Here is a 13,938-nt window from a genome sequence, read left to right as displayed (position 1 = left end):
AGCCTGGCCTGGAACACCTCCAGGGAGGGGGCAGCCACAGCCTCCCTGGGCAACCTGTGGCAGGAAAGGGATGTCTCAGGGCTCAGCTTCCCCCCAGGACTGGCTGTGGGTGGTGTTTGCCCAGCCCTCTCCCCTGCCTCAGGGCACCATGGCAGGGCAGCTCTGGGCTGGGAGTGCAGTGATGGGGCCAGGACCTCCCACCAGGGGCTGCTCCCTGCCCCAATGCCCCCAGGAGCTCCACCCAGGAACAAAGACCAGTGCCAGCCTCTGCCCCCAGCACTGCCACGTCCCTGAGCACCCAGGCTGCTGCAGCAGGAGGGGCTGGGAGCTGCTCTGCAGGAGCAGGAGGGGCTGGGAGCTGCTCTGCAGGAGCAGGAGGGGCTGGGAGCTGCTCTGCAGGAGCAGGAGGGGCTGGGAGCCCCTGTGCTGGGTGTGGGGCAGCACCAGGACCTGCAGAGCCTCTGCCCTGGCTGCTCTGGGGCAAACCATCCCCCAAGGGCAGCCAGCAGCTGCCTTGGGTGGGACCAGGCAGAGCTCAGCTCTTGAGGGGCCTGGGGGGGTCAGAAGGGCTGAGCAGAGGGGGGGCAGAGGCCGATTCCTCTCCTCACTGCCACTAACAACCAGCTCCAGCTCCAGCTGGTGGCTCTCAGCCCAGCCCTTCACAAACGGCGCTGGAGGCGCAGGGCTGCGGCGGCCTGGGTCTGTGCTCCGGCGCCCCCCACCCTGTGCCCCTGCCCTGGGGCGATGCTGCCAGCGGAGCACGCAGGGCCGCGGCAGGCATTCCGTTATCCTTTTATTTATAAACGACTGACGGTAAAAGAAGTGCAGAGGAAAGCTCTGCTGGCCCCGCCCGGGGCTGCCTGCAGGGAGCAGCAGCGGCTGGACGCGGGGGGCCGGCGCCGTGAGGCAGGAGGCTGAGCCCGGCTCCCCCAAACCCTGCTGGGCAGCAGCAGGGCGGGCAGCGGCAGGGCGGGCAGCGGCAGGGCACCCAGCAGCAGGGCACCCAGCAGCAGGGCGGGCAGCACAGCCTCGCTTCGGCACTCTGGGGGTGGTTCAACTTTTCCCCTTCGGGGCAAACCTGACCCCCTGTGAGAGCCTGGAGGGTGCCCACCACGGAGCTGCTCTGCTGCCGGCCAGGGCCCCGGAGCTGGCAGGGGTGAGGGTGGGAGATGTTCTCTGGGGGCAGAGGGTGAGCTAAAGGCAGGAGGACAAGAAGTGCTTGCAGTGGAGATCCTGTCCCAGCCCTTTGGCCACCGCAGAGGGGAGCAGGAGTGGAGCGGTGCATGCGTGGGCACGGCCCTGCCCCCTGCCGTGCTTCCTGCTCTCCAGCCAGCCCTTCCCCAGCCGGTGTGGGGCCGGGGCAGGCGCTCTCCAGGGGACAGCTGTGGCCCTGGCCCCGCAGGCGGCCCTGGCCCTGCTGGCTGCTGCCCGAGGGACACGGCCCGGGGCTGGGTGGCCTCCTGCAGCTGCGGCCAAGTGCCTGGGACTGCAGACAGCGCTCAAGTGCCATCAACAATAAATACATGGGAGGGTCTGAGCCAAAGAGGTGTCCCCTGCACAGCCCTGGCAGGAAGAGCAGCACAGGGACTGGTCACCTCTGGGCTCCTCTGACCTGCCAGCCCCTCCAGCCTTGCCCGGGCACCAGAGGGCCAGGAGGGCCCCTGGGAAGACCTTTGCACCTCTGGCTACCAAGCTCCAGGAGCTGCGAGTCCAACAGGTAGAAAAGAATCCTTTCAGCATTTGAAAGACAATGCCATAAAAAACCAAATCCCAAGGAGGAGGTGGAAGGGCCAGGGGAGTCCTGCAGCACCCAACCAGCCTCCAACGCCGGCCCGGCCCTGCCCTGGGCACACCAGGCCAGCTGCCAGCCCTGGCCCTCCACAGCTGCTCCTGGCATGGCCTCCCCAGTCAGCAAGGAACACGAAGCCTGCAGCCTGGCACCCCCGGGGGAGGCTGCTGGGGGGCAGGCAGAGCTCAGGGGCGAGTGGCCAGGGCCAGGCTCCCCTGGCAGTGGAAGACAGAGCTGGGGCTGCTGCTGGGAGCCCGGCGCAGCGCTGCAGGGTTTGAGCGTGGGCTGGGGGCACTCAGCATGAGCTGGGAGTGCTGTGCCCTCACAGCTGGGCTGCCCTCACAGCTGGGCTGCCCTCACAGCTGGGCTGCCCAGTGAAGCACAAAGCCCCCAGCCTGGCCCCCTTCTCCTGCGTGGGGACGGGAGCCCTTGGCCGCCTCGAAGCACGGAGCCGCAGCGACGGGGAGCTCTGCCCACAGCTGCTGCCCACCGCGGGGCCAGGAGCAGTCCACAGAGCAGTGCTGGCTGGGCAGCAGGGACAGACACTCTGCTTCCAACAGGAGCCACGGCTGGAGGCCGGTGCCAGGCCCGGGGGGCAGCCGTGTGCCAGGCCCGGGGGGCAGCCGTGCGCCGGGCTCCTGCCCCGCCGGCAGCGGGGGCTGCGTGCGTGCCTGGCGAGCGGGCAGGGCGGAGCAGAGCTCCGGGGCCCGCTCAGAACTTGCCTTGCTTGAGTCTGTCGATGTGGTAGGTGAGCTTGAGGGCTGGGCCCAGCTTCAGCCCCATGTACTTCATCATCATCTCGCTCCGCAGCAGCAGCAGGGCCTTGCCGTCGATCTCCTGCCGGAGGGACACCGCTGACTGCCCTGCCCGGCACGCTGCCGGCCGGGCACCGCCACCGCCCTGCCTCCTGCCCTGCCTGCAGCACCAGGGCAGCTTGGACCCCTGTGCGCTGGGGGTGAGAAACAGCCAGGGGCCATGGGCAGCAACAGCACCCTGGCAGCCTCCTGGGGTTCACAGCTGGGTCCCTTGACTCCTGCTTCAGCCTTGACTTGAGGGCTGTGTGTGCCCTGGCAGGACAGCTGCAGGGTGGGCACAGCCTCTGCCAGGAGATTTCTCCTGCCGTGGGGAGATGGTGCCCCTGAGTGAGGGACTGCTGCCCTGCACTACCTCTGCCTCCATCCTGCCCATCACAGAACACTAGGGGTTGGAAGGGACCCCTGGAGATCATCCAGTCCCACCCCCTGCCTGAGCAGTCACCCAGGGCAGGGCACACAGAACACATCCAGGAGGGCCTTGAATGTCTCCAGAGAAGGAGACTCCACCACCCCTCTGGGCAGCCTGCTCCAGGCCTCCAGCACCCTCCAAGTAAAGAAGTTCCTCCTCATGTTAAGATGAAACTTCTGTGTCCAGGTTTGTGTCCATCACCTCTTGTCCCATCAGGGAAGCTCCCTCTGGTGCTTCCTCCCCACCTCCCCTGAGGGGGTGCACTGGATGAGCTCAGAAGGCTTTTCCAACCCAGCCCACTCTGTGATTCTCTAACATGGGCAGGACAAGCTGGCAGGACTCAGGCTGTGGAGGTGCCCAAACCTGTGCAGCTTTCACTGCACAAACTCAGTGCTGTGTCTGCAGCTCTTGGACACTCCCAGCCACACACAAGGACCAGAGCAGTGGGAGACTCCCTGGCATGGGAAACAGGGAGCCCAGCAGGGCACTCGGTGAACCCCCCCTTGGAACATGCCCCTTGGCAGGGGAAATCTGCTGCAGGGTGAAAAGAGGAAGTGGAGGGAGGATGGAAAAGGGATGGAGAGGGGATGGAAAGGGAATGGAGAAGGGAGAGAAAGGCTAGAAGGGAGAGGGGATGGAGAGGGGATAGAGAGAGGATGGAAAAGGGATGGAAAGGGAATGGAGAAGGGATAGAAAGAATAGAGAATGGAAAGGGGATGGAGAGAGGATAGAGAGGGGATGGAAATGGGATGGAGAGGGGAGAGAGGAGGAAAATGGGATGGAGAAGGGATGAAGAGGGGATAGAGAGAGGATGGAGAGGGGGTGGAGAGGGGTTTGTGTTCAGTGCTGGGGCTCAGCTGCAGCTCAGGAGCTGAGCTGTGATGTCTGAGTAAGAGGAGCCCCATCCTGGCCAGGGTGTGGGCAGGGTTTTGAGGAGCTTTTCCTCAGCACAAACTCTAGAGGCACCAAGTGCTGCCGTCGTGGCTCTCCTGGGTGCCCCCGCGGTGCTCTGCCCCCCAGCCCCAGCCCCGGGGCAGGCTCGGGTACTGACGTGCTTGCGGAAGAGGTCAGCGTGCGGCCCCAGCTGGGGGTCTGCCTGCCGGATGAACTGCATCACCTCCTCCACCGTCCAGCAGGAGGGGTCGCGGCCGCCCGGCCTCGCCGCGTCCCGAGAGCCAAGGTACCTGTCCGAGCCTGCGGGAGGGAGGCAGCAGGGTCACTCCAGCCGTGCCCGGGCCCCCCCGGCACTTAGCCGTCCCTCCCCTGCCGCTGTCCTCTGCCTAAGTGCTGGCAGGGCCAGTCCCAGCCGTGCCCCAGAGCCTCCTGCAGCACAGCCCTGCTGCTGAGCTCAAGCTCTCTCCTCAAGCCTTGCTTCAGGGGGGGCCCTCCCTTACCCTGGGCCCTCTTCCTCTCTCTAGATCTGAATTTCCCTCTGTCTGCCCTGAGCTGAGTTTGCTCCCCCATTCCCATTCCCATTCCCCCCTGTCCATCTGCTGATGGCTCCCACCTTGGCGGAAAGCAATTCCCTCCTCCCACCTCTCTCCCACAGGCTGCTTCTCCCCTCACTCCCCACCCTCAGCAAGCTGAACACAGCAGAGCTTGGTCATTTCCAGCAGCTGCATCTGCTGGCTGAGCCCCTGTGGGACGCTGCTGCCCTGAAGCACAGCCTGAGCCAAGCCCAGCCCTGCTCCCCATGCCCCGGCAGCAGCACAGCTCCTGGCTGCAGCTCTGCCTGCACACACAGGTGCCAGGGCAGCCAGGGCAAGGCAGCAGCAGCCTGAGCTGTCCAGAGGCTTTCAGTGATGCCATGCACCTAAAAGTGCAACTTGTGCAAAGAGCTACTCTGGCCATGTGCTGCTGGACCTGGCTCTCCTGGCCCTGCTCCTGCACTCAGAGCAGTGCTGCTGGAGCATCCTCCTGGGCACCCTTTCCTGCTCCCAGCCTCACCAGGCAGGTCTCTGCCCACTCCTGACCCACCCTCGCAGACACCCGTTTGTGACTCTGCCAGCCCCCTGCCCAGGCTGGCAAGTTCAGCTCCTGCCTCCTTCCTGCTCCCCTCTGACCCCACAGCGCAGTGTGACCCTGCAGAGACCTCTCTGCCTTCCACCCCCCGCTGCCAGCCCTCCAGAGCCAGCCTCAGCCCTCCGAGCCCTGCAGCGCAGCAGGGCCGGGCTCTGTCCTCGCTGCAGCCAGAGCGGTGCAGCTGGGGCGGGCAGAGGCTGCAGCCGGGGCGGTGCAGCTGGGGTGGTGCAGCCGGGGTGGTGCAGCCGGGGCAGTGCAGCTGGGGCGGTGCAGCTGGGGCAGTGCAGCCGGGGTGGTGCAGCCGGGGCAGTGCAGCTGGGGCGGGCAGAGGCTGCAGTTGGGGCGGTGCAGCCGGGGCGGTGCAGCTGGGGTGGGCAGAGGCCGCAGCTGGGGCAGTGCAGCTGGGACGGGCAGAGGCTGCTGCCAGGGCGGTGCAGCTGGGGCGGGCAGAGGCTGCAGCGGGGGCAGTGCAGCTGGGGCGGGCAGAGGCCGCTGCTGCCGGGGCGGTGCAGCCGGGGCGGTGCAGCCGGGGCGGTGCAGCCGGGGCGGGCAGAGGCTGCAGCCGGGGCAGTGCAGCTGGGGCGGGCAGAGGCTGCAGCCGGGGCGGTGCAGCCGGGGCGGTGCAGGCGGGGCGGTGCAGCCGGGGCGGGCAGAGGCTGCAGCCGGGGCGGTGCAGCTGGGGCGGGTAGAGGCTGCAGCCGGGGCGGTGCAGCTGGGGCGGGCAGAGGCTGCAGCCGGGGCGGTGCAGCCGGGGCGGTGCAGCCGGGGCGGTGCAGCTGGGGCAGGCAGAGGCCGCTGCCGGGGCGGTGCAGCCGGGGCGGTGCAGCCGGGGCGGTGCAGCTGGGGCAGGCAGAGGCCGCTGCCGGGGCGGTGCAGCCGGGGCAGGCAGAGGCCGCTGCTGGGGCAGTGCAGCTGGGACGGGCAGAGGCTGCTGCCAGGGCGGTGCAGCCGGGGCGGGCAGAGGCCGCTGCTGGGGCGGGCTGGGCAGTGCTTACCCCCGGAGCTGAGCCTGCGCAGGGCGGCGGCGCCGGGGCTGAGGCTCGGGGGCTGCTGCTGCTGTCTGTAGCCTTGCAGGCGAAAGTCTCTGCAGCTCCGGCTGTGGCTGGAGGGATGCACAGAGTTCAAGGCAGAGTCCATGGGGTCCAGGCGAGGCTCCAAGGGCCCTGGGAGGCCATCTCCCAGGACAAAGGTTTCACCTGGAAGGCACCAAGCTGCAGTCAGCCCCGCGGCAGCCCCACGGCAGCAGGGCCACGCTGCCCTGGGCTGCTCCAGAGCATGGCAACCAGGGCAGGCCTGGCAAACGCCTGGCAGATGCCAGTCCAGCCAGCTAGAGTGACAAGGGCTGGTACCCAGACCGGAGCAGCAGCTACCCTGTTAATGCCACCACCAGCTCCGGCCTGCAGCCCCATGGCCTCAGCAGCTCCAGAGGCCCTTCTGTGGCAGTGGGACACGGGGGTGGCAGCGGGTGCCAGGAGACACAGATGTCACACACAGCCCTGAGCAGGCAGAGGAGGCTCCCCGAGGGGCCAAGCACTGCCTGGCACTGGCAGCGGAGTGCAAGGTCCCGGCCCAGGCGCTGGGTACCGTGAGGGACAGGGTGAGAGCCCTGCAGCCAGGAGAGCAGCAGGCGTGGAGCTGGAGGGAGCAGCAGGCTCCTCTCAGCAGCTGAGCCACACCAGCATGGCCAGGCAACATTCTCACACCCTGCTGGTCCTCCAGCCCCAAAAGCCAGGTGCTGGTGATCTCTCCTCTCCTCCCCATGGGCTGTTTCATTGCCTGGCCAAGGTCACCACCTTGGCACACGGCAGAGGGCTCTCCTGGGCCCAGTGTGACCTGGCACTTGCAGAGACACATTTGGTGCTGTCAGTGGCAGGATCAGGATGGAGGGGCTGAAGAAGCTCTGCAGATGGCACTGGCTGAGCCAGCAAGATGTCCCTGTGCTGTCACACTGTGCCAGCTTCACCCCATGCCCACAGGGGCTTGTGGATTTTACTGTGGCATGGCCCAGTGGCAGTCCAGGTGGCCCTGATGTCTCCTGGGTGCTCCTCCACTACCTGTGGCCTTCATTATGAGCTCCCTGGCAAGTTTGTGCAGCCAGAGGGGAAAGCAGCTCCTGCAGCCAGGGCTGATGCCTGGGCACTGAAGGATGGGAGCTGTAGCTCCTCTCCCAGTGTCTGAGAGCCTGAAGGCAGCTCCCAGTCCTGAGCTGCAGCCACTCAGCCACCACAGTAGGTGGCAAGGATGAGGAAGCCTGAACTGGCCCAGCCAGGCCCCAGGTTTCTCCCCTGGGGCTTCCCAGAGCACAGGAGCAGCAGGTGAGGAGCCAGCACGGGGAGGCTGTGCTGAGCTGGGATGCTGGGGGGGTGCAGAGTCGAGCCTGCAGCCCCTGAGCCCCAACAGCTGCAGCTGATGCTGCCATGCTCCAGTGAAGCTCCATGCAGCTTGCCAGAGCCTGCAGTGCTCCCTGAGTGCTGCAGAGGTTGGGCCTCACCGGCTGGGGCAGCCTCCTGGGGAGGCAGACTGCCAGCTCTGCTTGCCCTGAGCCAGGACTGTGCTGTGGCCTGGGAGCCTCTGCTGCAGCAGAGGTGCCAGAGGTGAGGCCAGCTGCAGGCAAGCAGCTCCCAGCTCCCTGCCCTGAGGCTGCAGAACGGAGCCACCCCTCTGGCCTGCCTGGTGGGCACCCAGTGGAGCACAGCTGAGGCTATCAGCTGTGGCACTGCCACCCTCCCTCTCCTGGGCACTCTGCCCTTGAGGCATTTCTGCCTTTGTCTTGGGGTCTCTGGGCTGCTCTCAGGAGCCAGCAGCACACCCTGCAAGCCTCAGTGCTGCTCTGGAGGCAGCTCCTGCCCTGCTGACTGTGCTGTGTGCTGCCCCTGTGGCACAGCTTCCCCTGTGGGCAGAGGTGCTGGCACCTGCTGCAGAAGGTGGTTTCTGACTCAGGGCTCTTCCTCAACAGCTCTGGAGGCCTCCCTCACTCTCACACCACCTCCCCACATCACAGGACTGGATGCAAAGCCAGTGCTGAGCTGGCTGGGTGGAGATTCCCTGGCTCAGGCTCACACAGGGGATGTGCCAGCACCAGTGGCACTCCACAGGAGCTTCTTCACAGCAAGGGCATCCAACAGGACACTTCTGCTTAAAACCCCTGCAACCACCTCCCCCTGCACACCACAGGCTGGGAGAGCTGGGGCTGCTCAGCCTGGAGAAGAGAAGGCTCCAGAGAGACCTCAGAGCAGCCTTCCAGTACCTGAAGGTCTCCAGGAGAGCTGGGGAGGGACTTGTGACAAGAGTTGGGAGTGCCAGGGTGAGGGACAGTGGAGTCAAACTGGAAGTAGCTCATTCTAGATGGGACATGAGGAAGAAATTTCTCCCCATGAGGGAGGTGAGGCACTGGAACAGGCTGCCCAGAGACGTTCTGGAGGCTCCAAGCCTGGAAGTGCTGAAAGCCAGGCTGGATCCCCAGCCCTGTGCATCATCTGTAGCAGAGCCCAGGGGCTGCAGGGGGCAGGGCACAGCGGTGCCTGGGCACAGCCGCTGCCCAGCAGCCTCACCAGGGCTGCTTCACTCTTACCCAAAGTGCTGGCTCTCAGCCAAGCCCTGTGCTGAGCACCCTGCAGGAGAACCTGCCCCCACCAGTGGTGGAGAGGCAGGGGGCAGAGAACTCAAGGACAGCTCAGCAGCCGGTGCTGTGCCTTCCAGAGCTGTCCATGCCAGGACATGCCAAGCAGAGCTCTGATCTGCACAGCCAGCAGGCTCCCACCGCTCCCAGCCGCGGGCAGCCCTTGGAAGACAGCTCCCCACTGTGCTGGGACTGCAGCTCCTCAGCAAGAGGGGACAGAAACGCCCCTGGCTGCCAGAGGAAAACAATGCAAGGGAGAGCTGCCCTCCTCATCCCTCCCCAGGACAAGGGAAGGCTTCCCACTGCCACCCTCTGCCTCCAGCCTGGCAAACTGGAAGCTGTCCAGGCACCAGTGTGTCACAGTGCTGCAGCCAGAGCCTGCCTTGCTGGGGAGCTGTAGGGAGCAGCCCCAGGAACGTTCCAGAGCTGGCTGCTGCAGGCTCCTGCTCCCCACACACCTCTCTGAGGTGCAAACCTCCTTGCCTGGGCTGGGATTGCCTGGAGGAGGAGGAGAAAAGTTCACTTCTAGATGAAATCTGGAACTGCAGCTCATTCCTCCCTGCCCTGCACAGCCCCTGCCTGGGCCAACAGCAGAGGAAGGCCAAGCTGCTGCAGGCAGCTCACACCCAACAGGCCCAGCACCCTCACAGGAAGGACTCCAGCTGCTCACTGCTCTCCACTTGCACACCAGGGCCTGGACTGCTCTGGGCATGCCACAGGGATGAGCCAAGGCCTGGAGCAGCTCTGCTGTGAGCACAGGCTGAGGGAGCTGGGGGTGTGCAGCCTGCAGAGGAGAAGGCTCTGGGCAGACCTCAGAGCTGCCTTCAAGTGCCTGAAGGGATCCTGCAGGAAGGCTGCAGAGAGACTTCTCATGAGAGTGTCTAGAGACAGCAGGGGGAATGCTTTGAAGCTGAGGCAGAGCAGGGTTAGAGTGGAGCTGAGGAAGAAGTTCTTCAGTGTGAGGGTGGTGAGACTCTGGCACAGGCTGCCCAGGGAGGCTGTGGCTGCCTCCTGCCTGGAGGTGTTCAGGGCCAGGCTGGATGAGGCCTTGGTCAAGCTGGGCTGGTGGGAGGTGTCCCTGCCCATGGCAGGGGGTTGGCACTGGATGATCTCTGAGGTCCCTTCCAACCTGGGCCATTCCATGGCTCTATGACCCACTCAAAGGCCAAGAGCTAACTGAACAGACTCTAAAGCAGGCTAAGGCTCAATCCCAGTGCAGGCTCCTCCTTGGGACTGCCCAGCAGAGAGCCTTCTCTCTTCCCTGCCCATGCAGACTGTTCCAGCATTCACCACCTGACCAAGGCACCCCCAGAGCACATCACTGCTCCAGCAGCAGGCTGAGCACTGCCTGCCCCTCCTGCAGGTGGAGGAGGAGTGGAGAGGCCTTGGCTCAGGAGCTGGGGTTCCTTTGGCTCCCTTTGCTAGTGGTTACCTGAGTGCAGTGGTTGATGCATGAGAGGACAATAAGGAGACCACGAGGATGAGCACCCAGAGGTCAGAAACGGCCTCAGGGAACTGGTTTTGCCTTGTCAGTGTGGTGGCATGGCTGAGGCAGCCCAGGTATCACCTGCTGCTTTAGCTGTGTGACACCTGCAGCTTAACCTATGCACCAAGGCCACTAGAAACTGCCCCCACGGGCTGTAAGCTCAGCTCAGCTGAGCTTAGTGCAGCTCAGTGGTGCTGAAGAGTACAGGCACAGTGCTGGGTGCAGGCTGAAGGCACAGCTCAGCCCCCAGGAGGCACAGCTCAGCCCCCAGGGGGCACAGCTCAGCCCCCAGGAGGCTGTGCCCCCAATCTGGGGTCAACCACCCAAACCCAGCAAACTCAGCAAGGAGCAGGGGAAGGGACAGGGACAGCAGCAGAGCACAGGGCCCCTGAAGCATGAGCCTGGCCAAGAGCCTCTAACAGCTTCCCAGGAACATGGCAGAGGGTTCAGACTAACACCTGGGCAGACTCCACCACCAATGCATTAAAAGGCTTCAGCAAGGTTAAGTCTCCAGGTTGGGTGTCTGAGGTTCAGAAGGAAGGGGGAGGTGGAAGAGCAGCTACAGAAGACTCCTGCTCAGGCTTGGGAAGTCCTCCAGCCCCCTGGGCCCCCTGGAAATCTCCCAGCTGCCCATGGACCACACAGCAAAGAGGACATTTCTGCAACTGCTTGTGAGGCCTGGCACTGCTCCCCTGCAGCAGTGCTGCAGGCTGCTGCAGGAAGCAGGGCTGCTGCAGGCCAGGGCTGGTGTGGGTGAGCTGGTGGAGCACAAGCTCCTGAGAGCCTCCCTGCTCTTTAGGGAGGACAAGATGAGATCCTGGGCAAGGGCAGCAGGTTCCTGCCTGTCCAGCTGCACATCAGCATCTGTCCAACACTCTGCAGCAAACCACCATGGGAAAGCCTGGGGAAGATGGACTGAAGCAAGCAGGCAGTTCTGTGATGGCTGCTACCACACAGAGCTCAAGTGTGGGTGATGAACCCCAGAGGATGTGGTGCTAGATGATGGCTGCCAGGGCTGGAAGGCTGCCCAGCACAAGAAGGACAGAGAGCTACTGGAGAGAGTCTAGCACAGGACTGGGATGCTGAGGGCACTGGAAGAGCTCTGCTGTGGGGAAAGGCTGAGAGAGCTGAGGGTGGCTAGCCTGGAGGAGGCTGAGGGCATCTGATCAATGCTTACAAACATCTGAGGGTGGGTGCCAGGAGGATGGGGGCCAGGCTCTCCTCAGTGGTCCCCAGTGACAGGACAAGAGGCACAAGGCATAAACTTGCCCAGAGGAAGCTCCACCTAAGCATGAGGAGGAACTTCTCTGAGGGTGGCAGAGCCCTGGAGCAGGCTGCTCAGGGAGGCTGCGGAGTCTCCTCTGGAGATGTTCTGTGTGCCCTGCCCTGGGTGCCCCTGCTCTGGCAGGAGGCTTGGACTGGATGATCTCTGGAGGTGCCTTCCAGCCCCACCACGCTGTCCCTGTGTGAAGCCTCCCTGTGCTGCACACGCCTCAGGCAGCCCCCTGCAGACTCTGCCCCTGCAGCACAGGGAGCGCGCCCCACGGCAGAGAGGGAGCGCAGCAGCCCGCCGGAGCAGGGCAGGCCCGGCCCTGCCGTGCCCAGCAGAGGGCTGTGTGAAGGGGCAGCTTTGGGCAGAGGGCAGGGTGCTCACCTTCCAAGGGGTGCCGGTCATTCTTTGGTAACTTGGGGGAGAGAGGAGCACTGTAGGGAGGGGACTCCTGGCAATAGCGCTTGGCCCCCCGGCCCGGTCCCTGCTGAGAGACGTCTAAGGAGCTGCTTCTGTCTAGGAAAAGAGAAGAAGCCCTCTTTAGAGTGCAGCCCTGCTGGTGACTCCAGCCCTGCCAGAGTCACTCCAGCCTCCCCTGTGTCACCAGCCTGGGAGCAGCCTGTTTAAAGGGCACCCAGCACACCTCAGTGCTCGGCAGGCCGAAGCCAGCAGAGCAACCCAGCCAACGACCTGGGCCACGTTTTGCTGTGCTGCACCCCAGATATCACCTCTGACTGGCTCCATTCCATGGCTCCTCCTTCTACCCCTTGGCTCCTCCCCACTCTTCCCCTTCCAGGCACAGGGAACCCTTGGGTGCCCTGCAGATAGCCCCTGGTGCCATCCCCTGCACCTCACGAAACATGCTCAAGTGCTCAACCTTGCCCCAGAGGGACCCCCAAGTGCCCCAGCTGCTGCTGCTGCTCCTCTCCAAACGCTTCCCAGCCACGGGGCTCTCTGCAGGAAGCAGCTGAGGTGGTGTGAGATTCCTCTGTGCAGCTGGCCAAGGGCTGCACAGGCAGGGTGAGGGTGGATGGACACAGAATGGGAGTGCTCACACGATGGGGATGGCAGCAGGCAAGCCGCCCCTGGGCGCCAGAACAAGACCCATCTGGACGTGGCATGGTCAGCTGGAAGCCATGGAGAGCTCACCCACCAGCCCTGCCTGGCCATGCAGGCCACCAGAGCTCCCAGCTGGCCCCTGCAGCTGGCCCAGCTCGGGTGCCCTGCGAGCGGCAGCGGCCACGGCGTGCAGGGAGCAGGGGTGGAGGAGCTGACACATGCCAGGAGCACAGCACGGAGCAGCCCCAGGAGCAGGGGTAGGAACGGGTGCTGAGGGGGGACAAATACAATGTGGGGTGACTGGGACCAGAAACCACAGGAGATGCATCACAGCCAACAGAGGAACGAAGGGACAGGGAGGGGGAAGCATCGGATGGGCACAACTCGGGTAACTAAAGAGGAAGCCCAAGCAAGGGAGAGTCCCTGCTCTGCCAGAGGCCTCTGGGGAAGGGAGGGAGGCCTCTGCTGCCTGCTATCAGCTGAAAGAACGAGAGGAAAAGGCCTGAAATTGTGCCAGGGGAAGGTTGGGTTGGAGAGGAGGAAAACTTTCTTTGCTGCAAGAGTGGTCAGGGATTGGCACAGGCTGCCCAGGGAGGTGCTGGAGTCCCCATCCTTGTGAAGTGAGGCCATGGCACTTAGGGCCATGGTGGTGTTGGCTTGGTGGTTGGATTCAGTGCTCTCTGAGGGCTTTTCCAGCCCAAGCAGTTCTGTGAGTCTATGAAAAGCTGCCTGTGCTGAGGCCCTGGGACTCCACCTGACCCTGACCCAAACCCCCTGTCACATCCCTGTGACAAAGCTCCACTGCCCAGGCAGGGATGGGAAACAAATGCCCTTGGAAATGTCTCTGGATAGCTCCAAACAGTCCTGGAAGCAAACCAAAAGGTGAAGCTTTGAGAAGGTTTTGTCAGGTGTGTGGTTGGGCTGCTTTTAAGGCTAAAAGCAATGCAAACATAGGAGGTCAGCTGCAGAACACAACCCAGGGAAGGAGGAGTCAGGTCAGGGGAAATGAATGGAAGGGTAAACCAAACGCAGGTCTGCAGCAGTCAGGGTCTCTGATGTGAAAGGAGGAACAAGAGAGTGAAGCAATGGAGCAGTAACACAGAGCTGCACTCAGCAGGCACCATGTGGAAGAGAAGGACCCCAAATCCAGGTGCAGAAATGTTCACTGTGAGAAGGATGCTGAGAGCAGCAGATCAAAGTTGGGCAGGAGCCAGCAGTGGGCACTGGCAGCACAGAAGGCCAAGGGCAGCCTGGGCTGCATCCAAAGCAGAGTGGCCAGAGATGAAGAGAGGGATCCTGCCCCTCTGCTCTGCTCTAGGGAGACCTCACCTGCAGTGCTGGGTCCAGATATGTCCCCAGCACAAGAGGGACCTGGAGCTGATGGAGAGGGTCCAGAGGAGGCCACAAGGATGATCAGAGGGCTGGAGAACCTCCTGTGTGAGGACAGGCTGGGAGAGTTGGGGCTGTTC

At 64.1% G+C, this 13,938-nt stretch overlaps 1 protein-coding gene across 3 annotated transcripts in view; it reads right to left on the bottom strand.

The window, feature by feature from the left end:
• Nucleotides 1–780: 780 nt before the first annotated feature.
• SCMH1 (Scm polycomb group protein homolog 1) overlaps nucleotides 781–13,938 on the bottom strand; it is a 61,902-nt gene continuing 48,744 nt past the window's right edge. For 2 of the 3 annotated variants that reach the window (XM_068150918.1, XM_068150919.1), the window contains 4 exons: nucleotides 11,795–11,926; nucleotides 6,031–6,231; nucleotides 4,065–4,207; nucleotides 781–2,626 (listed from right to left, as the gene is read on the bottom strand). In XM_068150918.1, coding sequence (XP_068007019.1) covers nucleotides 2,501–2,626; nucleotides 4,065–4,207; nucleotides 6,031–6,231; nucleotides 11,795–11,926 — 602 coding nt within the window. In that variant the 3' untranslated portion in view covers nucleotides 781–2,500. The remainder of the gene's footprint in view (nucleotides 2,627–4,064; nucleotides 4,208–6,030; nucleotides 6,232–11,794; nucleotides 11,927–13,938) is intronic. The other variant, XM_068150920.1, reaches the window with a different exon arrangement.

The sequence above is a fragment of the Melanerpes formicivorus genome, unplaced genomic scaffold (genome assembly GCF_026170545.1).
Source record: "Melanerpes formicivorus ecotype bairdi unplaced genomic scaffold, bMelFor1.0.p_v2 SCAF_21, whole genome shotgun sequence".
NCBI classification, from domain to species: Eukaryota; Metazoa; Chordata; class Aves; order Piciformes; family Picidae; genus Melanerpes; species Melanerpes formicivorus.
Note: the sequence above shows the minus strand (reverse complement) of the source record. Positions and strands in the feature narration are given on the sequence as shown.